Source organism: Epithele typhae (genome assembly GCF_022376455.1).
Source record: "Epithele typhae strain CBS 203.58 chromosome Unknown BXZ73scaffold_53, whole genome shotgun sequence".
NCBI lineage: Eukaryota > Fungi > Basidiomycota > Agaricomycetes > Polyporales > Epitheliaceae > Epithele > Epithele typhae.
The window spans coordinates 124,736-145,798 of NW_025954244.1; the positions used below are offsets into that span (position 1 = coordinate 124,736).

General features: G+C 59.9%; 7 protein-coding genes and 1 non-coding gene across 8 annotated transcripts; 3 read left to right on the forward strand and 5 right to left on the reverse strand.

The window, feature by feature from the left end:
• The first annotated feature begins 57 nt into the window (after positions 1-57).
• BXZ73DRAFT_t163 lies at positions 58-137 on the forward strand. Its single transcript has one exon. It is a non-coding gene; the product is annotated as a tRNA-Trp (tRNA).
• Positions 138-294: 157 nt separating this feature from the next.
• Positions 295-1,688, reverse strand: BXZ73DRAFT_52004 (chitinase; the record flags this gene model as incomplete). The annotated part of the gene is made up of 5 exons (XM_048020731.1): positions 295-513; positions 591-820; positions 884-991; positions 1,057-1,412; positions 1,477-1,688. 5 exons carry the CDS (start codon positions 1,686-1,688, stop codon positions 295-297), a joined length of 1,125 nt encoding a protein of 374 aa, XP_047874570.1.
• A 420-nt stretch (positions 1,689-2,108) lies between these two features.
• On the reverse strand, positions 2,109-4,287 carry BXZ73DRAFT_52075 (cysteine proteinase; the record flags this gene model as incomplete). Its single annotated transcript, XM_048020747.1, has 10 exons — positions 2,109-2,344; positions 2,423-2,834; positions 2,893-3,163; positions 3,221-3,347; positions 3,411-3,592; positions 3,653-3,756; positions 3,815-3,843; positions 3,908-3,983; positions 4,038-4,073; positions 4,129-4,287. 10 exons carry the CDS (start codon positions 4,285-4,287, stop codon positions 2,109-2,111), a joined length of 1,632 nt encoding a protein of 543 aa, XP_047874571.1.
• A 1,582-nt stretch (positions 4,288-5,869) lies between these two features.
• BXZ73DRAFT_91875 (uncharacterized protein) lies at positions 5,870-7,444 on the forward strand (the record flags this gene model as incomplete). The annotated part of the gene is made up of 5 exons (XM_048026146.1): positions 5,870-5,927; positions 6,091-6,369; positions 6,399-6,456; positions 6,553-6,915; positions 6,970-7,444. The coding sequence occupies 5 exons, from the start codon at positions 5,870-5,872 to the stop codon at positions 7,442-7,444; spliced, it is 1,233 nt and encodes a 410-aa protein (XP_047874572.1).
• Positions 7,445-11,747: 4,303 nt separating this feature from the next.
• On the reverse strand, positions 11,748-12,665 carry BXZ73DRAFT_52027 (heterokaryon incompatibility protein-domain-containing protein; the record flags this gene model as incomplete). Its single annotated transcript, XM_048020739.1, has 1 exon — positions 11,748-12,665. One exon carries the CDS (start codon positions 12,663-12,665, stop codon positions 11,748-11,750), a length of 918 nt encoding a protein of 305 aa, XP_047874573.1.
• A 943-nt stretch (positions 12,666-13,608) lies between these two features.
• BXZ73DRAFT_1836 (uncharacterized protein) lies at positions 13,609-14,373 on the forward strand (the record flags this gene model as incomplete). Its single annotated transcript, XM_048017564.1, has 1 exon — positions 13,609-14,373. A coding segment is annotated over one exon (765 nt), but the record flags the coding sequence as incomplete, so codon positions are not given.
• A 2,663-nt stretch (positions 14,374-17,036) lies between these two features.
• On the reverse strand, positions 17,037-20,025 carry BXZ73DRAFT_104586 (uncharacterized protein; the record flags this gene model as incomplete). The annotated part of the gene is made up of 8 exons (XM_048015946.1): positions 17,037-17,099; positions 17,305-17,641; positions 17,729-17,875; positions 17,923-18,054; positions 18,143-19,158; positions 19,209-19,478; positions 19,652-19,763; positions 19,829-20,025. 8 exons carry the CDS (start codon positions 20,023-20,025, stop codon positions 17,037-17,039), a joined length of 2,274 nt encoding a protein of 757 aa, XP_047874575.1.
• A 301-nt stretch (positions 20,026-20,326) lies between these two features.
• On the reverse strand, positions 20,327-21,061 carry BXZ73DRAFT_104587 (uncharacterized protein; the record flags this gene model as incomplete). Its single annotated transcript, XM_048015947.1, has 3 exons — positions 20,327-20,585; positions 20,729-20,864; positions 20,923-21,061. The coding sequence occupies 3 exons, from the start codon at positions 21,059-21,061 to the stop codon at positions 20,327-20,329; spliced, it is 534 nt and encodes a 177-aa protein (XP_047874576.1).
• Between the last annotated feature and the right edge of the window lie 2 nt (positions 21,062-21,063).

The window sequence follows — 21,063 nt, forward strand, 5'->3', positions numbered from 1 at the left end:
GTGACTTCTTCCCTCAACCTAAAACAATATAAATGTAATTTAAGAAGTTGTTGATAAGAACCCTTGGCACAGTGGTAGCGCGTGAGATTCCAGATGGGAAATCCTCAAGGTCGTCCGTTCAATCCGGGCAGGGTTCATAGAAGAAGGAGGTTATAGCTTTTTATGCCATGAAGAGGTAGAATCGTATCGCTGTATCTGCACTTCTGCTCCCATATCTCAACCTATGAGGACAAAGCGACATCGGAAATGAATTATTCCATTGGCCCAACTTCATCAAGAATCACAATGGTCACGCTACGACACCAACTTGCATGCCACGGACGCTGCCATCCAGATGAATGCACCAACGATCCCCAATCGCCCCGTCTCCTGCGGCGGCGCCAAATTGCTCGCTGGCCCAGGGCTGGCGTTCAACGTCGGCGGTAAACCCGACTGGTTGAGTGGTGCAGTCCCGGGCTGCTTGAAGCCGGAGCCCTTCGCCGCGGAGACCCAGTGCGTGTCCGCGTGGGGGTACTGTCGATGCGCGCGCGCAGTCAGCTCTCCGTTCCATCCCTTCGGGCCTGTGCGGGCGCAAAGGGAGGCTGACCGACCTGGAAGACCATGACCCCGGCGTCCCACCCCTGCGCCTGCGCCTGCGCGAGGCACGCCGAGAGCGCGGCGGGGTCCATGTAGCCGCCGCTGACCGTGTCCTGCGGCGCGCCGGGCTTGCCGACGACGATCTTGCTCTTGTCGACGCCCGAGGCGGCGATCTCGAGCACGGCGGAGCCCCCGCCGGCGGTGATGAGGCTCGCGCAGTCTTCGTACCCCGGGGTCGGAGATTCTGCCGTACGGCGGAGTCAGTCAGCGTGGACACGAGGGGAGGGGGGAGGCAGAGAGGGCTCACGGTTGTAGAACTGGATGTTGTACCAGTCAATGAGCGCGCCGACGTCCTTGTGGACGACGAGGTAGCCGCCCCCAGGCACGAAGTCCGGCGCGAACCACGGCGCGACGGCTGTCCCGCATCCCGCGTCAGCGCGTCCTTCCCCTTCCTCGCTCGCAGATAGAGGAGAGACTCACGCGCGTGCGTCAAGATGAACTGCCCCTGCGGCAGCGCGGCCCGCAGCGCGCGCGTGAAGTCCCCGAGCCACTTCTCGCCGACGCCCGGCTTCGCGCGGACGAGCTCGACCTCCTCCCAGTCGACGTCGATGCCGTCGAGGTCCGTCTGCTTCACGAACTGCGCCATCTGCGCGGCGAGCGCGGCGGGGTCCGCGCCCGCGGAGGTCGGGAGCTCCGTCGCGCCGAAGGCGGAGACGACGAGCGCGACGCCGGCGGCGTTGTACTGCGCCTTGAGGGCCGCGCGCGTTGCGGGGTCGGTGGCGGCCCAGGCGGCGGCTTGGTCGTGTGGGCCATCGGAGAGGAGGAAGGCGAGGTTGCTGGTGACGGGAGAAAGGTCAACAAGGAAAAGGGCAGAGAGCAGGAGGAGAGGAAGAGGCGTACAAGACGTTGAAGCCTTGAATCTGCGAGAGGTCGGGCAGGACGGGGGTGACGGGGGTTTGGCTGTAGAGAACGAATTTGGGTCCGGAAGGGATCGTGTTGCCACGGCGCGCAAGGGCAGCGTGCGGAGGGGAGCGTGGAGCGGCTCCTGCTGTGACGGCCCCCAGAACGGTACAGAGAGCGAGCACACGGGAGAGTGGGGTTGAAGAAACCATCGGATGCGCTAGGCCTAGAACGTAGAAGAGCTGAACCTGCAGAGGAAGAAATCAAAGCGTAAAATCCTAGCCAGAGGGGAGTGTTTTGAATGAAGAAAGAGCAGAGCAGAAAGGAACGTAGCGATGCTCTCGAGAACGGCAGAGGCTACTTATTGAACAAGGTGAGGCTGACATACGAGAGCGACGATCGACCTTCGATGTGGGCCCATCGCGGGATGATGGAATCTCGGCTGACTTCCGCGATGCTGAGCAATTGCGTACGCCGGGATCGACGAAACCGACTCACCACCAACAGGGCCCTTCGACGCATGAGATCAAACATGACAGTCGCACCTACACCCCATGCCATTTCGTACACCCATACAATCGTTCGACGTTATCCCAGCCCCTCTCATCCCGCTGTCCCTCCCCTACTCCACTCTAAATCAACGGCCGGCTCTTGTATAACAGCACGTACGCTGACGCGTCCTGCCCGCCACCGGAAAGCGTCTCGAGCTTTTCCGCAGGGAAGATCGACACCTTCTCGTCGTCAAACTTGTACCAGTCGTCGTCATCCTCATCCACTGGTGGTGCGCCAGGAATGTGCAGCGCGCTCTTCTTCACGAAGCCAATGTAGTGCCCCGCGTCCGCCTCGGCGCCTTTATGCGTGACGATCGCTGTGGATGGCGTGAGCCGTCAGCCTCCGGAGAACTTGCCAGAGAAACTTCGAGGGAGGACAGGGTAACGAGACGCACCAACGAGCTCGTACTGCCCCGTCATGCTCGCGCCGACGTCCGCCTTCACGTCCGGGTAGATGAGTGCTTCGAGCTCCTTGCCCTCCTTCTCGCGGTACACGCTCTCCTCCTCGAGCTCCGCACCCGCAACCGCCTTGCCTTTGTCCGTCTCGGCCGTTGTACCGTCTGCGGTCGTAGTAGTCGCAGGTTCTGCCGAAGAGGAGGCTGCAGGCGCGTCCGCATCCGCCATCTGAACGTCGCCCTCTTTGTCCTTCGTGGGCTGAGCGGCCTTGGTGCGCTTGCGGACCTTGCGGCGCTCCCCGCGCTCCTTCTCGATCTCCTTCAGCCTCCGGCTCACGGGTAGGAGCTTTTCCTTGAGCTCGTCCGTCGCGATGTCGAGGGCGTCATACTCCGTCGGGAACTTCACTCTCCGCTGCAAGCAAAACGCGTCAATGGGGAGCAACGCCGTCGTGCGGGGAAGGGGAACCGACCATGATCTTCGCTTTCTTCTGGATGTCCCGCTTCCACGCGAAGCGAACCATGTGCACGGTGAGGTACGTCGGGAGGCGTGTTAACCGCTGCGTCGAACTGTACACGGCCTCGCGCCCAAGCGTCGCGGACTGCTTCTCGATCTTACCGTCGAGCGCCTCCATGATGCCCTGCTGCATGTAGTTGACTGCATTCGAGATATTGCATGCGATCTTGAGCACCTTCTCGTACGCAATGGACTCGGGCTCTTCCGGTGTCTCCTCGCACTTCAGACTAAACGCACAAGGTTAGCATGCAGGGGGACTGATGGATAGACAAGGGACAACGCACATTCGCTTAACCTCCCCGGTCATGTACTGCTCGATGAACTTCGCGTTCGCAGACCCAGAGGACGGTCCCGGGAGACCCTGCACGTCCTTGAGCGCTGTAGCCATTTGCGTCCAGCACTCTTCCGCGTCTGAAAAAAAACCATTTTCGTCAGCCGATATGGGGTTCACGGGCGGACAGACGGCATGCGCACCCTGCTGCGCATATGCAACACGGCCGAGCATCTTCGCGGCACTCGACTGGCTCTGCTCCGCGAACTGCGGGAACGCATGGCGGAGGGCGGCGAGAAAGGCGTTGGGCGCGATACTGTCCGTGGTTTTCGCCATGCTGCTGTAGAGCATCTTGAGCGAGGACGAGATCCCGCCGGGCGACGATCTGGGGACGGAGGCAATGGTGAGTGAGGGAGCGCGAGAGGAAAGGGTGGAGCGGACGCACCGGTCGAGTGCGGTCTGCAGTTCGGGGATGGCGCGCATCGCTTGCAGTGTGGCATTCATGTAGCATGTGTTGCCGAGGTTGACGAGCCCGACAGGAAGGGCGAGCTGCATCATGGGCGCGCGTGAGATGATGTATACGCTTGTGCGGGGCGCATATACGCACCGCTTGCGCGACCTCGCTCTCGTCCATGTCTTCGCGAAGCGAAGCAATCAGCTTGCCGAAGCTCGCATACAGAGATTGGAACGGGTGGCGCACCTTCGAGAAACTGGATGGGGGTCGACGGAGGCCTAGGGAGCTCCCCCGCCGCGCCGATGACCATGAAAGTCTGGCCCTGTTTCCGAGACGCGATGAGATTCGCCACAAGACCGTCCTACGCACGACCCACCGCTTTGGGAGCCACTTTCCGCCAGTCGATGTCATCCTGTGGTCGTCTGTTGAGTGCGGATGAACGGGCGAAGCGAAAAGGACAGGCACACCTTGAGCGTCCCACCCTTAATCATGACCTTCATCCGTTCTGGTGGGACCCCGGTAAGCTGATAAACCGCATCCTTGAAGAGGACCGGGGGCTGGTCGGGGTCTAGCTGCACGTCGTGGATTTTTCCAGCATGCTTGATTTTGACGGAGATGGGGGCCATGGAGGTAGACTGGGGGCGGTGAGAGTGGAGGAGGAGCGAAGGGAAGAAAAGTTTGTGAGTGGCAGACGCGGCGTCGTCACCCTGTGGACGCGTACGCCGCCAGACGCCGCCCGAGGACCACTGCAGAGACCCGGTCTGGCTGACAAAGCGGCGGCCCGGGCTTCCTCGAGGCTGGGGCAAGATGACGTAGCGCCGCCGGACGCCCAACGTGTCCCGCAGCGCATCTCGACTCGCCTCTTCAAACGTTCAAATACCGCCCGCCACGGCCCCTGCCCATCAACACTCTCTTGCCCGCACCTCACCTCCCTCCAAAGGCACCGCCGCAGCCCACCATGACGGTCTAGTGAGTCTTCCGCTGGCCTTCATGCCCCAACGACTTGTCCGCTGACCCACCTCTAGCTACACTCTCACTTTCATGCTCCTCGCCTCCGAGATGGGCGCGTTCTGCGTGCTCGTTTTCCCTCTACCGCACGTGGTCCGCAAGAAGATCTTCAACTTTCTCTCCGAGTCTCCTTTGATCGCGAAGGTTGCATACGGGGTCAAGATTTCGTTCATGTGCGTCGCGTGTCGTGTGCCCCTTCCCCCTCACTTCCTCTCATGAGATTACGTCCAGTTTCGTGGCGATATTATTCGTGGATGCGGTGCAGAGGATGTGGAGGGTGACGCGGAGGCGGATTTGGCCAAGTCGACGGGTTCGGGTGTCCAGGATGTCCGGGGGAGACGAACATCGCGGCGCGCAAATTCTAGTACGTGTCCCCCACTTGCTTGTGCGCATTGGATTCATCGCTGACTCGTGCACAGTGCGCAGCGCAACGTGTACCTGACCGGTTTCTGTCTGTTCCTGTCCCTTGTCCTCACCCGCACGTTCTCCATGGTCCTCGACCTCATTCACACCCAAGAAGAGTATGCCAAGTTGAAGCAGTCGGTATGTACCATGTTACTTCACGTGTACTCACGAAGCTCATCCTGCGCTAGACTTCGAGCTCGAATTGAACGGTGTGGATCAGGCTAAGGAGATCAAGGATCTCAAGGCGCGGCTTACGGTGGCGGAAGAAAAGGCGAAAAGCTATGGTGTGTTTATCGTTTGGTGGTTTAACCATTCTTGCTGACCCCTGATCCGCACGGATGTAGATGTTGTGAAGAAGCAAGCGGAGCAGAACGCGCAGGAGTACGACCGACTGGCTGAGGAGTACAACAGGGTGACGGGCAGCAAAGTGATAAGCGCAGGATTGATGTCCGTTTGTGCGTTGTTTCATGAATTGGATTATTGTACTCGGATTGGAGAAAGTGTGTATGTGCAGCCGAACACACTGAAGTCGCCTGGATGGAATCGTCATGTTTGGGCGCTGGGAGATGGCAGGCGGAGGACGTCATCGGGCGTCCCGGGAAGATGGATATGACGATCAATGTTCTTCGCCCGTCGTCGGCGGTCTTGGGTGGCCCCTCCTGCAAGCGTTGACGTCAGGCCACAGTCCCGTGCGTCATTGGGGCGTCGCAGAGCCACTCTCGCTTTTATTATAAGTTTTCCACTCACTGGTGCCCGCCATCATCCCTCTCCCCTGCTGCTCTCTCGCCACTCACCATGAAATTATCTTTCCTCCTCCTGTTCTCACTGCGGGCACCGCCGTCCAGGCGTCGTGGTTCAGCGGGAACATCAGCCAGCAGGTGCGTTTTGTGCCGTGCATGTTCCCACCACTTTCTCACAAAGTTCACCCCACAGAGTACACCACGTGGTCCACGCAACAGTTGCAAGAGTGGCTCGACGCCCACAACATCCCCTACCCCTTCGGCACCCCTCCCAAGCCGACCTCCAGGCGACCGTCAAGGCTAACTGGGACTCCGCCTACGTCTGGACCGCCGACCAGCTTGAGAAGGCCCAGGTGACGTTCCAGAACGTCAAGGACAACACTTTCGATAGCTGGGACGAGTCTCGCCTCCGCGAATTCCTCCTCGAACAGGGCGTCGTCAACCCCTCCGGCCCGCGCGAGCAGCTCGCGCTCCTCGCGAAGCAGAAGTGGCGGCAGTACAACGCTGCCGCGAGCTCGTACAGCAGCACCGCGAGCGCGTCCGCGAGCTCGATCAGTGCCCAGGCGAGCACCGCCATCTTGGAGACTCGCTTCACCAGGCGAGCAAGAGCGCGTCGTCGTACGTCGCTCAGGCGACGGCAATGTCGCACAGACATGGATGACGCGAAGGATTACACTTTCTCGACGTGAGTGTTCTGCTACTTGTCTTTGAGGCGAGCCGGGGTTGACGTGCGGGCAGGTGGGATGACAACCGGATTCGCACCTGGCTCGAGGAGCACGGCATGGTCTCTCCTCCGGCGACGCCGCGCGGGAAGCTCCTCGCGAAGATGCGGGACACGTACGTCGCGGTCACGAAGCCCATCTGGCAGGCGTGGTCGGACTCGTACATCCACCAATGGCTCCTCAACCATCAGATCATCAAGGACTCGACCACCAAGCGCCGCGAAGAGCTCGTGGGCCTGATGGAGAAGTACTACTACGACGTGAACGAGAAGGTGTGGCAGACCTGGAGCGACTCGCAAGCGAAGCAGTGGTTGGTCGAGCATGATGTCATCAAGAGCGACGCCCAGCCCAAGCGGGAAAAGATGGAGAAGCTCATCGCGTGCGTGTCTACTCCCCCACGTACCATTATTCTTTGCTGACACCCCGCCCGCAGCGATAACTACGTCAACTCGCGCGACGTCGCCTGGGGCGCATGGAACGATTCGGATATGCGCTCCTGGCTCATCGAGCACGGCTACCTCCGCTCTGACGCGCAGAAGAAGCGCGACGAGCTCGTGAAGCTCATGAACGACAAGTACACGCAGGTGCACGCGCGCTCGGCGGCGTATCTCACCTGGCCCGACGCGCGCCTTCGCGCCTACCTGCGCGAGAACGGGATCTCAGACGCCGCGCTGCCGACGTCGCGCCCTGGGCTCCTGCAGGAGGTCCGCGTGCGCTGGGTGGAGGCGTCGTGGCGCGCGAGCTCGCTGTGGCGCACGGTGATGGATTACTTTGACTCGGGCGTGGAGATTGCGGAGGACAAGCTGGGCATGATCCTGGAGATCCTCAGCGGCGGTGTGGAGGGCGCGAAGGATGGCGCGCGGGATAAGCAACAGAAGTACGAGTCGAAGACAAAGGTTGAGTTGTAGAAGAGTCAGTTCTTCCTATCTTCCGTGCGATGGTTTGTAGCATAAGTGTCACTTGTTCTATGTGCGTGGAATGTTACATGTAGCATCTGTATATTCGACGGTTCTGTAATCTCATTCTTGCTCAGATTATACGCATACACGAGTTTGAAGTAACAATTCGGAGAAGAATTCAGTGGATGTGCCCCACAGATACATGGTGCTCTGTCACCGAGAAATGTTCCGAATAGTCGCTGAGGTGCTCTCGGAAGAGTGATCCTTAGGTTGCGATTGGGCCATAGTCGAACAGCACAGAGCTGACCATCTCCCGTTGGACGTCTAGAGTCATGGGCTCCCGGCGGTGGGAGCCCCACGGAGAGGTGGTTTGCAGCCTGGAAGTTAAGGAGGAAGCGCGAGATCAGCCTGACAGAGGCCACGCTGAGGAGGTCGCGTCAGGTGAGCGCGAGGGATATTACGGCTCGGTGAACGCGGTTACGAAACTCAGGTCGAGGAAAGAGCCCGTGGTCTGCATGTGGCAGGTCGGCTCCGGCGGTTTGTTGGGGCTGTGGGGAAGGGTCGAGTTGAGCGCGAGGTGCAGCGAGCGCTACATGAGTGTCTGGTCCGGCGGCACGGGGCGAGCGGCGTGAAGGAAGTATACCGTGCCTGGAGCGGAACGGAGATGATCACGTCTTGTAGTACTTAAGAGGCGGAGATGAGAGAAGTCGCACCGTCACGAATGCGTGCGAGAGCGCGCCGACGCCCATGGTACTCTTGGCGGGGGAGGCGATACCAATTGAGCGCGCCGACGATCACGTCGGCGGAGATGAGATGAAGTTAGGATGCGAACTGCAAAAAGGCCTCTTATCTGCCTGATCGGTCGTGTTATACCCACAAACTTATAGCGAGGAGCATCGCGGGCTCTGTTCGGGATGGCTCGTGAAGATTGGTCTAATGAGTGGCGACTTCCAAATGCCGGAAGGCAGTATCATATTTGCAAGCGCAACTCGGAACAGGAGTGGTAGAAACGGCACCCTGTGTTGACGTACTACTACATGTTCTATAATCCAACTGGAGAACGATGGTGAGACGCGATTCACCCGCGACGAATCTCTGAACAATACTCACCTGAGTTTCGAGAGACAGCGACTGTGGACCTCTATCGCGACGCATTGGTCTCATCCTCCTCCTCCTCAATCGTCCCTAGAGCACGTAGGGTGGACTGCGAGCGCGCCAAGACTGGCATTGCGGACTCGGCGTTGCTCGAACTCGGCTCGAATTTGAAGTCGAACTCGTGGTTCTGCGTCGCGGAGCTCCGCCGTAGACTACGGAGGACGTCTTCGCTCTGCTCGGAGATCAGCGAGCCGTCCAGCGACCGAACGACGCGTTCGAAAAAGATGGTGGTATGGGCGTCGTCGGAGAGGTTCGAGAGCAGTCCGGAGTTGGCGCTCTGGTTGGCGGACTGTAGGTTGAGGAGGAAGCGAGAGACGAGGACAGATGTCACTCTATGTGGACGTGAGCGATATGAAGGAGCGGACGTCCGGGAAAGTGCGCTCACGGTTGGGTGAAGGCGGTGAGGAGGCTGATACCGAGAAGGGGGACGACGAACTGTGGGAATTTTTGTATCAGCACCTTCCACTGTGTCGAGACATCATGCGGTGTTACTGACGGAGACCAAGGTTAACGACAGGTGCAACGCGTTGATGATCAGGAGTACGCTGTGTTCGTTCAGCGTCACAGTAAGGAAGGAAGACTGCATTACACACATGAAATATATTGTCCCTATGAATCAAGCGTTCGTCAAAATGAAGATGTCCGTGGTAGACAAGGGCACTCACCGTCGCGAAGAAGGACGTGAGAGAGTGTGTTCGATCCCAAAATAACTCGGCGTCGCGGGAGTCTGTGCCAGCTTAAGGCAATGAGGATGACGTCCGAAGTGATCGAGCATGTGCGGGAGGCGATCAAAACTAGAGATGTTTGAGAGTAGGTATCGAGGATCAGATGTAGCACAGTGCAATACACGACTCACGCCTAGGAATATACTGTCTCAACATGCGTGCGTCGCATAGATAAACAGTTACTCACTTTCGAGCGAGTTCTACTGGTTGGTCACTGGTACTGATACTGCCAATGATGGGGATGACCTCTCCGCTCAGAGTAGAAACAGTGGACTGGGATGAAGCTTAGGAGAAGACGAACCGGAAGCAAGCACGCCGCTCACCATGTTATACCGAACGATAGTGCGGAAGGAAGGAACACAGAAACCGATAGACGTAGCTCCGGTATATCGCGAGGCACGAAAACCAGAAAATACTGCATGAGCATGGTGGATGTGAGCGAATCGTGACGATATGAAGTCGTCGCTCATTACCTGCCCATACGAGATTAAGAAGCGAGCCTAGAATTTCAACTGCGAATCCTGCTTGAGTGCAGCTATGTAATGTCAACTAAAGAAGCTCATTCGCGGGTCAAAACCAACCTCTGTGTGCCATACATCGTTCAGTGAGTATCAGAAACAGTCATCCGACAAATGCTCACCTTGTTCGACAACGTTGCAAAGCTCGGCACCACTTGTACTACGAGGAAGGCGAGTGTGAGGTATCTGTTGACCAGAAACAGGAAAGACGCTCCGGTGGGCCTCCGTGTCCAGAAAAGAGTGATCTCGGACGCTGCTGTAATCACATACTCGTATGATATAAAAACTGGCAGAAACGTACAGCACGTGTGAGTGGCTTTGTGCAACCAAGCAAGTCCGGGGCACCTACCAAGAATAGATATCAGACAGTGTTTGAAGCCAAGCTGGGAAGGGAGCATGAGATCTTGTGGCGGGAGACGAGAATATACCGACGTACAGACTGGTGAACTCTTGGATGATCTCGTTGCTCTCGTGTCAGATGACATGGAAAACAATCTCTGCGCAGCACTCGCTTTAAAGCTTCACTACTGGCGAAATAAAGTTATCTTGATGATAGGATATCCATTTTGGAATGCACTCACCGAGAGGACCGCCAATCCGTCCGGGGGTCGGCTCTCTGATTGACATACTGTTTATATATCGGAAGACCCATGTTCGACTAACCTCATCCGGCATCCGGCATTTTTGCTGAGCTTGAGCGGAGATCTCGTCGTGTCACTATTTTCATCAAGACGAGAACGCTCGCCGATAGGAGCGGACTAATGGAAGCTGGAAGCGGTGACCGACGCACGAGAAACCCACACCTGTCGTTCCTGATGAGCGTCCGGCATACATACGGCGATTGCTGGCACTGATAGGGCTTCACACTCACGTCTGCTTCTCTTCATCACCACATTACCTTCATCACCTCATCACTGCATGATGGACCCGCATGTTCTGCAGCTCCAACGTGCCGCCTGTGGCATCCAGTAGGAACCTTGCGAAGGTGAGCTCGACCGTGACTGTGTAGCATCTCCCGCCGACCCCTGTACTCCTTCCCGACGAAGCGAAAGGCGCCGCGCATCGAGCCGTCGATGTGGTGTGTTGTACACATGTGGGCGTCCGGGAATGTGGACTGTTGCAGCTCTGAGAGCGATGCAGTATAGTCGTGGAAGAGTACGGTCGCCCACAACTTTCCCGTATTATCGGGGCTACTCGACGAGGCTTGGGAAAGGGAGGAGGAAGGGGAGGAGCAGCGACCAAAGCGGATGGAGAAGAAGAACATTGGGTAGCGAGCGAGAAACACGAGAGCTGCTGGCGGAGTCCCTGTCCAAAAGGCGCTGGCATGGGATGAGCGAGTTAGTGCGGGGCCATCCAGGTCAAGAAAGGCCGAGTGCCAGAAGAGTGTGACGTAGTCCCGTGCTCGCAGCGCCCGGAGCGCAGCGCCCGACACACGGAAGGGGGTCCGTAGGTCGTCGTTGGTGCGGGAGAGGGCGTGCGGGACGGCGATGTGGACGTGGTATGGGGGCTTCGCAGCGATGTAAACATCGCGCCATTCTGGGGTGAGCGCTCCCTCAAGCTGTATTTCGGGGGTGACGAGTTCTACGAGGGTGAAGCGCCGACCTCGCGGAAGTCCAGAGTGGAAGAGCGGCCGATTGGGATCAGTGGCGTCATCGCATGGCGTGAGGATCAATCCTAGAGGAAGGTGGTCTTGCGAGAGGAGAATAGCCAAGGAGCAGGTTGGAAGGTCGACGACGGGCACGTGCGCGAGGACGCCATAAGGAGTGCTGGTGAAGGTTGGAGAGTTCGTCATGTGAGGCAGCATGTTTATCTTCACGCTGTCCGTAGGAGGGCGCATTCGTCGCCAATTCTGAGGTATACAGGGAATCAACTCAGCACACATCAATGAAAGAAATGCAAATTCACCCACAGCAGTCAAAACCCCTCCGATCCGATTATAAGAGTGGAATAGGTCTGTACCATTGGCAAGAAAATAGGTAGAATGGGATCCGTGGATCTCCTTGTGACTAAGTGGAATGTCGTGTTGAGGGAGCGCAACGCTTGGAGACTCTTGGAGGGTACAGGGTCGACCCCGAACGCCCATATGGATGTATCACTCGAGGTCTTCATGAGCTCCTCCTGCAAACGGTGCAGCGCCCTGTAACCTTCCCCGTACAGAGGGGGCATAGTGACGCCGAAGAGACCAAGAAGACAGTACGCCGCGTCTTCTTCCCGGGTCGTTTGGCGACGCGAAGCCCACGACATGCGCTGTGCAATGCTGATGCTCGTCACATCAGTCTTGAACTTGAGGACGCTCACCGGGATGGTGGTGATCTCGAAGATAAGCGTCGCAAGACTGGCCTTCGTCCCGAGCACCTTCCACTCTCTGGACAGAAATACAACCATCTCCGGGGCGAGGAGTTCTTGCAAAGTCCATCCGCGCGTATGCCACCTACTTCTTCGGAAATCCGAGCCGGGGAGCCAGGGCTCGCCATCGCTGGACACGTCATGGAGGTAGACGACGCAGATCTGGGATGCGGCGTAGTAGCTGAACATAGAGTTGATGCCCTCCGATAGCTCTGCGCTGCTCTCCTTGTTGATGCAGGTTGTGTCGGCCCAGATCCAGCGGTAGCCGTAGCTCTCGGCCAGCATACAGCACATGCGGATCTTGGGAGAGAGGAGATCTCGCGTGCTGCAACCCGGCTGAAAAGACTGAGAGTTGAGAAGCTGAACTTGCTGAAAGCTGTCTTCCTGATCGCCCCAGACGTGCGAGAGAATGGCGTATCCCTCGGGGACGTCTTCTGGGCTGTTGAAACGCACTAGGGCCGCGTCGTCCGCGCGTAACAGCCACATTTCTGGATTCTCAAAGGTCAGAAAAGGGAAAGTGTCACATGGAAAGAGGCGACCTGCGTGGTGGTGTTGCAGTGGGTGGATGGTGGACAGGGGAATCTCGGGGCAGGGTGGCCGTCCAAGCGTCGGCGATGGGGGCTCCGATTATCGGCCTGTTGATAGGCGCCTGATGTTCCTGTAGTGACATCAATATTCGCCTACTAGTGTTTTAAGCCCAGCTACAAAGGCGGTAATATGTCCCATCAATCGCCAATTTGAAAACTGTATAGTCGCCATCGGAATAGCCCAACAAGCCCGTTTGTCTCGCGCGCCCCCAGTCTTTCCTTGCACCTCAGCCGTCCACGCCCGGCGAGGCTCAGCGCTAAGCGAGGATGTCCGTACTTGAGCTAGCCTTTCGTCGGAGCAAGTGGCACCGCGGCGGAGGAGATAGGTAGGTGACAATACGCTTCTATGGGTACACCCAGCCCTTGGCAGAGTTGCAGCAGCTCAGGTACTATCCAGACACGCACGACTGGGCGACGGAGCACATCGCTGGCTGGGAGGGCGGCACAGTGGAGCTCGCGTACTCGCGTTTCCAATTGCTGGGCAAGACGGGTGACACGATGGAGGATCGTGGCCTTGCTAGATATTGACGCCGCATTTGCTTTCTCCACCCAACAGAATCACCTTTCATTTTTTGTCGCTCTTGTTTCACGTTGTTGTTGATCTGACTTTATGGATATGTGATATACTGAGCTTTGGGTTGACAGGTTCGCCAAACGGCTTTACACATGCTTCATGAAGCCTTATAGCCGCCATCCGAAGGGTTGGCGTTCTCCCCTCGATACTCTCCATCCTGTTATCCGCGACTGCCCAACTGCGACTTGACACGTCACCGCATGTGTATGTCCATTGTTCGAACTCTCTTCGTATACTCGGATCAACTGACAGAGCGTTCAGTGGAATCATGTGGGCTCTCACCACCCATAACGCCACTTTAACCCGGTTCGACGCGCCGGAAGACATTCCGGATGGATACGCTATTATCTCTCATGTCTGGACTTCTCAAGAAGACTCCTTCCAGCACGTCCAGTCGTTCAACTCTCAGGCTGCGACGCGGTCTGGATACAACTCCCGCGACCACCTTTCAGACAAGATGCGTATGTTCTGCACTCTCGCCGAAAGCTACGGGTACCGTTGGGCATGGTCCGATACCGCATGCATCAACAAGGAGAGCAGCGCCGAGCTTTCCGGAGACATCAACTCCATGTTCAACTACTACGCCGCCGCCCAAATCTGCTTCGTGTACCTCGCTGACGTCCCAGGCCGCAGTGATCCTTGGCAGCCCGGCTCTTACTTTCGTCGCAGCAAGTGGCACAGACGCGGATGGACTCTCCAAGAGCTCCTCGCTCCCGAGATGGTCGTATTTCTTTCTGTGGACTGGGGCGTCATCGGCACCAAGGCAGAGCTATCCGGGCTGCTCTCTGAGATCACCTCGATCCCCGAACAGATCCTCACGTTTGAGGCGGACATCACGGACGTCAGCATTGCGCAACGCATGTCGTGGGCGGCCAAGCGGAGCACAACGCGCGAAGAGGATCAAGCGTACTGCCTTCTTGGCATCTTCGGGATCAACATGCCGATGCTTTACGGAGAAGGCGGCAAGGCATTCTATCGCCTCCAGGAAGAGCTCATGCGGACGTCGAACGACACGTCTCTCTGGGCATGGGGTGCTGGGGTCTCGAGCGTCGACCTCGCTGATGACTTGCGCTCGATGCAGCACGACATCGCTCTTGACCACAAGAACATCCATGCCTCGACATCAGCGTATCTTTTCGCAGAGTCCCCGATGCCTTTCCACCTGTACGAGCGTATACAAGTTGATTACAAGCGTGTCTCTGAAAAGGTGGGTTGCATCACGAGCTCGCGCTTGATCGACTTACTGACATCGTTCCTCCAGGCCTGGTGGCCGACTTCAGACCTTGGGGTCTTCGTCAAGATGCGCCCCAGCCTCACCGCGCGCCCACCTTGACCATGACCCCGCACGGCATCAACGCACATATGCCCGTCATCGACCTCCCGCACTGCTCGCTCGCGCTCTTCATCTCCTCCCACCACGAGCCCATCTGCCTCATCCTCACCCCCTGCGCGAGCTGCCACGACCCACGCGCCCGGTCTTCCACTGCGGCCTCCCGCGCCTCCGCCGCTTCGCCCTCGTCCACCTCGTCCCCGCGGACGCCGCCACGCCCCCGGGCACGCACGTCCCAAAGTGGCGGCACGTCCTGCTCGCCGCCAAGCCCGCGGCACGCCCCGCGCCCGCGGTGCCCCGCGGGCTCGCGCGCACCGCCGCGGACGCGCAGGGCTCGCCGTTCCGCGTGTCCGGCGCGGCGCTGCGCGGCCTGCGCGCACGCGAGCACGTCGCGCTCGTCTGGCACTCGCCCGCGCTCGACCGCGCGTGGACGGGGAGCCCGCCGGCGACGCTCGTGTTCGGCGCGCGGCGGCCGGCGCTCGCGTTCTTCTTCGCGGTCGACCTCGGCGTGTGCCCGCAGCTGCCGCACGCGGAGCCGGAGCCGTGGGCGATGATGCGCTTCCACGACGCGTCGGCCGAGCGCGAGGCGCTGCGGCTGCCCGTGCACGCGCAGGCGCACCAGTGCGCGGCGGACCACGTCGCGCTGTGGGCGGGCGGGACGGCGCGGTTCGTGGGGAGGGTGCGCGGGGAGGACGGGGTGTATGAGGTGACGGTGGAGCTGGTGTGTCCGCCGTTCTGGATGGACACGGCGGGGCATGTGATGGAGCTGCAGGCGATCAAGTACAGCGCACGGTTGTTGTAGGAAGAGAGCCACGTGAATTGCAGAAGTATAGCGTATGTACATGGATTACATGCCGTTGTGAAGAGCAAAAGTGTAGGAGATGGATAGTACTCACGGATGTTTCGGCGCACGTTAGCTTCCCACCGAGAACAGGGTGTTCCCGGGGTACTAGTCCCGAGGGCCACGTAGAGGCCTGCGCCAGGAACCATCGCCCGAAAGCGACGGACCGTCCTCGGGTGGGTGCCGAGTCGGTCGCTCGGGTCACCTCTTGCAGCACACGGTCGGATGTCGGTCGCACGTCGAAGCTGAAGTCGAAGTCGAAGTCGAAGTCTATATGTCGGTCGATGGCGAGTGTCGGTCGGTGTGTCGGTCGGTGTGTCGAGTGTCGGTCGAGGTCGGTCGGTCGAGGTCGAGGTCGAAGTATCGGTCGAAGTCGAAGTGTCGGTCGCATGGGAGTCGTGATGGCGGGATGTCGAGTCGTCGGGCAAACGTTGTCTTAATGTCTCTCCTCCTTTCCGTAGCCGCAACGGTGCTCCGGCTTTCAGAGCTCGAAGCATCCAAGTGCCCTTTGAACTCCTTACGCCAGTCTTGCGATAATGGCCAAAGCCGGAAGCAAGGGGCGAGATTGTATCGCCCCTGGAGCTGCGAGGGGAACCTTCGTGAGCCAATAATGGGCGACAGGTGGACAGAGCACTTACACTCAGCCTTAATGCGACGCTCGCATCTGCGGCGAACGTCGCTGTTGCGTCCGAGGAGTCGGCTGCGCCTCAGCAGCTCAGGAGCCCTCCTCGAGCTCGGGCGCTTGTATATCCTAGGGTCGAGCCTTGGTCGCCAAGCACCTCAAAAAGCAACGAGCGGTCGGCCGAGCCTGAAGTCCCCAGAACACCGACACCGAGAGCATGTGGCCTTTGAGCTCTTTCTTGTGGCGCGAGGCCAGTTGTCGAGCCAGTGGCGGTGGCGCCCAAGAGCCGAATCCCGAAGCCGAGCACGCTCAGAGAGGGAGAGAGAGGAGAGGCATACCGGAGGATGATCGTGCGTCAGACGTCTATATGAGGCACTGTGGTCAGCGACGAGGATAATGATATGCGCGTGGCGAAGGGTGCTCACCAGGGTTATTGCAGGTTGTTTGCTGGTGAGCGCTTGATGGCTAAGTGTTGCATGAGGAGGGGCGGGTAGGTGAAGAGGATAAGGGAGGAGAGAGCGCGGGGCCGGCGTCGATGTCGAGGGGCAGAGGAAACGGAGGAGAGTGAGGAATAACTACACGCGAGACGTGCAGGCCTTTATACTGCCTGCGCGCGCGCCTACTCATCCACACCTGCCACAACGAGCGCATTCGCCCGCTGCGGTCCCGACTGCCTGAACGGGGCCTCGTTCCCGATGGATCCAGCCGAAGACGCACACAAGCGGTCTTGCCTCGTGGCCCGTGTGAGTCGAGAACAGCCAGGTCTCGGTGGTGGGTGCGTCTCTCCGCCGTCCGTCCTCGAAACGGGTCCGCGACCGTTGACCCTCCAGTGGAGTGCATAAAGGGAGCGCTGTAGAGATAACATGGACGACTTTCAGCAGCGAGCACAGACAAGAGCATGTGCTAGCCACCGGCTCGAAGACGGCGACTCTTGTCGTTGTTCTGGTCCCAAATATCCAGGAATGTCTGTCTGTGGGCGTGAGCCCTCCCTTTGTGTACTCGCCGACCTTGAGCCCATCAGATGAGAGATTTGGAGCATTACGACACAGCCTCCCGGCCGCGCAAGCGCATACAGTACAGTCATTAATCGACATGAGATAATCCTCGCGACGCACCGCGTCCCAAATCCGATCCATCTAAGCACCCCTTCCCTCCCTAGTCCACATCCGACTCCTCGCCCCCGCTTCTCGCCATCTGGCTGCGTGGCGGGCCGCGTGTCCAGCGTCGCCTCCTTCCGGCGCGCGAGCGCGCCCTGGTACGCCTTGCAGACGAACTTGACGAACCCGATCGACTCCTTGTCGCCGCGGTCGACGAGGCGGTGGTGGAGGAGCTCGAGGTCGGAGAACGTGAGGAGCGGCGGCACGCTCGTGTCCGGGATCCCCGCGGCGAGACCAGGCGCACGAGCGGGCGCGGCGCGACGAGCACCGTCCGCGTCGAGCGCAGCGGCAGCTTCGGCACGCAGGGAGCACCGCGCGCGGCGGGTACGCGGCGTGGAAGTCGCGCACCCGCTGGACGGCGTCGCGCGTGTTGCGCGTCCTGTGGCGGGAGGACGCGTTAGCCGGGGAGGAGCAAGGAGAAGAAGACGGGGGACTCACAAGGCGAGGACGCGGATCATGGCGACGTGGGCGCGCTCGACGAGACGCGGGTTTAGGAGCGCCTTGTTGGGGCCCTTCTGTCGCCACTCTTCCTCGACGACACGCCACTCGTCCCAGACTTCGTGGGCGAGCGTGAACGCCGCCCGTCTAGCTCCCAGGGCAGCCTCGATGCGTGCTCCAGAGCGTCCACGTACGTCCACGCATTCTTCTCGATGCCATGCTCGGCGAAGAGCGTCTTGTAGAGGTGGACACCTTCTTCGAACGGCGCGTGCTTGTAGTGGACGGCGAGGTACGCGTTGAGCAGGGAGGTGTCGGGTTTGACGTCCCTGAACGCCCAAAGCGTTTCTTCCGCATGTGCGAGTTCGTCGGGAGGACCGAGGAAGCGAGGGTGATTCGGCGGAAGAGGGCCCGCACTTCCGCGATGATTTCCGCCTTGCTTTGGGGAAGGGTGACCGTGAACGCTGGTTCTTCTTGCGCGACCGGGACTCGTGGAGGCGGTTCGGGGGCGTTCTCCACTCCTTCTTGCGCGTCGGTCTGAACGCTTCCCGCCTCACAGTTGCTCCTGGTGGTGTGGGCTTGCTTGCTTGTAGTACCGCAGGCGCATTTTCCTCCACCAGCGGCGCGGCCCCCCGGACGAACGGTGGGCGGTAGACGGTGTAGGCATTGAACACATGCCGCATCGCCTTCGCGTTCACTACCACAGCTCGGGCGCCCGTATGCGCCCCGCGAAGGCTCGCGGACACCATCTCCGCCAGGAGCCAACGCGCCTTCGAGAGGTCACCCAGGCGCTTGGCGCCCTCGAGCAGCGCGGCGAACACTCTGTTGTCCGGCTCGAACGGGGAGTGGCCGTAGGCGTCGCGTCGCCCGTCCAGCATCTCGCGGGCGAGCTGGAACGCGCGATCGATGTAGATCTTTTGGTTGGAGCACGCGAGCGCATACATGACGGCCACGTACGCGTCGATGGGGGGCTCTATGCGTTTGTCGACCGTCATCTCCGTCCAGAGGTCCAGAGCGCGTGCTGGTTGTGGGGACATGACGCGCGAGCCGCAACCGCGCATCATCACGGTGTAGAGGACAGCGTCGGGGGTGGGGTGCGCGACGTATCGCATGTGGGCGAAGAGATCCCATGCTTGCGCCTCGGCGACGGAAGAGCGGGTGGAGATGAGGTGGTGGATGCAGCGGGTATAGCTGCGCTGGGGGGCGGGCTGACCCTCGGTCTCATATTGGTGGAGGACGGCGAGCGCAGTGGCGGGGAATGTGGGAGTGTCTACCGATCGGATGTGGGTCTTGATGTGCAAGTCCCGCAATTTTTCTGGGCGCGAAGTCGGGCAGTACTTATTAAGGAACCGTTCCGCGTTGGCGACCTCTCCCCGGCACGCATAGTAGTCCATGACCGGCACCATCGCCGTCTCGAATGGTGACCTGGCGCGCTGAGGGGAAGTGAGTACATGCAAAACGCGCCTTAGAGTAGCAGACGCACCTTCATGAGGTCCACGACGCTCTCAGCAGCTGACAAGTCCCCCACCTCAACACACATCCGCACCAACGACTGCCACTTCTCCTCGGGGAGAACCGTCAATGATTCCTGCGTCTTCACGGGGGCCCTCTCAAGCACTTTGACAAGCTCGCGCAGCTCCGCAATGGCAGCCGTACATTGAGACTTGACATCCAAGGGGATAGCGCTGCCTTCGTGCGCATACAGGGACTGAACGATCCCGCGCAATGCAGCCTCGTCTGCTTCGCGCTGGTCCTGTATGGCGTCGGTAGATCGCGAAGGCGGCTCAGGTCGCGGAGGGTTGGCAAGCAAGTCGGCGTATATCGACACCAGCTCGTTTCAGAGAAAGCGGGTTGCTCTTCCGTCCGAGCCTGCTGTGATTGAGGTCAGCAGGTCGGGGGAAGCAAACGTGAACTACATTAACTCACCTCGACCAAAGACTGTTCCTTCACCTGCGCGAGATGGTTCTCCAGGTCCGCAGCGGCCCTAACCGTAGATTGCGGGAACAGGGTGGAGGGTATGCTGGTGTCCGCTGGCGCGCTTGCCACCTGAGGGGAACGGGGTGAGGTACACGACTCGTGAAAGTGGGGACTAGAGAGACGTACGCAGGGTGAAGTATACTGTCATCGCTGTCCTCAAGGTACTCCTGGGGCACCACATGGGCGAGGGCAGCGCTCTGGTGCGCGTGTCTTCGGCCTGTAGCGAGGCTCGCAGAGCGGCGGAGAGCGAGCCGCTCCAGGCGCGCGGAAACGCGAGCGAGAGTGAAGTCAAGGAGAGCGTGGGGAAGGAGGCCTTGCGACATGGCGGGGCACCAAAACGCCGCACCAACACGAAGTGGGAAGGGGACGAGGGGGGAGGAGGAAGAGGAGGACTGACACCAATTGCGCGAGTTGGCACAAAGTTCTAAAAATCCCGCAAGACGCGCATGGTCTCGGCGGGCCGGCGGTCCCGGAAGTTATGGCTGCTGCCCCTTCACGAATCGCTACCAAACGGTCCTACAATTGCCGCACCAAGTGTGCAAGAGAGTACACTACCATCGACGCTTCAAACAATCCCAACGGTCGTCTCAGTCGCACTTTCCAACCAGTCAACACGTACAGCAGTCACCCACCCCGAAGCTCCGTCGCCCGCCCCCGCGTCGACATGCTCCCCAGCCCGATCCTGTCCACCCGTCTCGACCACTCCGTCTGCACCGCGGACTTGGGCCCCAAGAACTCCTTGCTGAACTCCCAGTCCCTCGCCGCCGCCTTGCGCGCCGGCTCCGGGCGCGTCTCGATGTACACCCCGTCGAACACCTGGTCCGTGCGCCGTGGCCCGCGGTACGTGCCCATCGCGCGGTACTCCGCGTTAATCGCCGCGTAGCTTGGCGGCGGGAGCGCCGCCGCCGCCGCAGAGGCAGTGGCTTGAGATGCTGAGGGAGAGGGGGAGGAGGCGGCGGCTTGGGGTGGCGGGCGCGCCGCGGGATCTCGACGATGGGGCGGAGCCCGGAGCGGGTCGAAAGGAACACGGGCGGGGGTGCGACGCGGTCGGACTCGGGGTCGAGGTCGTCCGCGGGGTTGGAGATGGAGATGGACGCGTGGGCGGCGGCGGAGGGCCGCGAGGGGCCGTGCAGGCTGTTTAGGTGGTTGGCGACGGCGTCGACTGGTGCGAGTGCGTCGGTTTTGAACGCGTAGGCGGGATAGGAGAGGGAGACACGTACCTCCGTCCGTCTCGACCTTTCGGATGAGCTTGACGAGCTCGTGTGAGGAGGCGGTTGAGGTGTAGGCTGCGAGGCCGAGGTCGTCCATGACCGCCCGGAGGGTATCGATGCTAACGCGATTCCAAGGTATCTGCGACATGG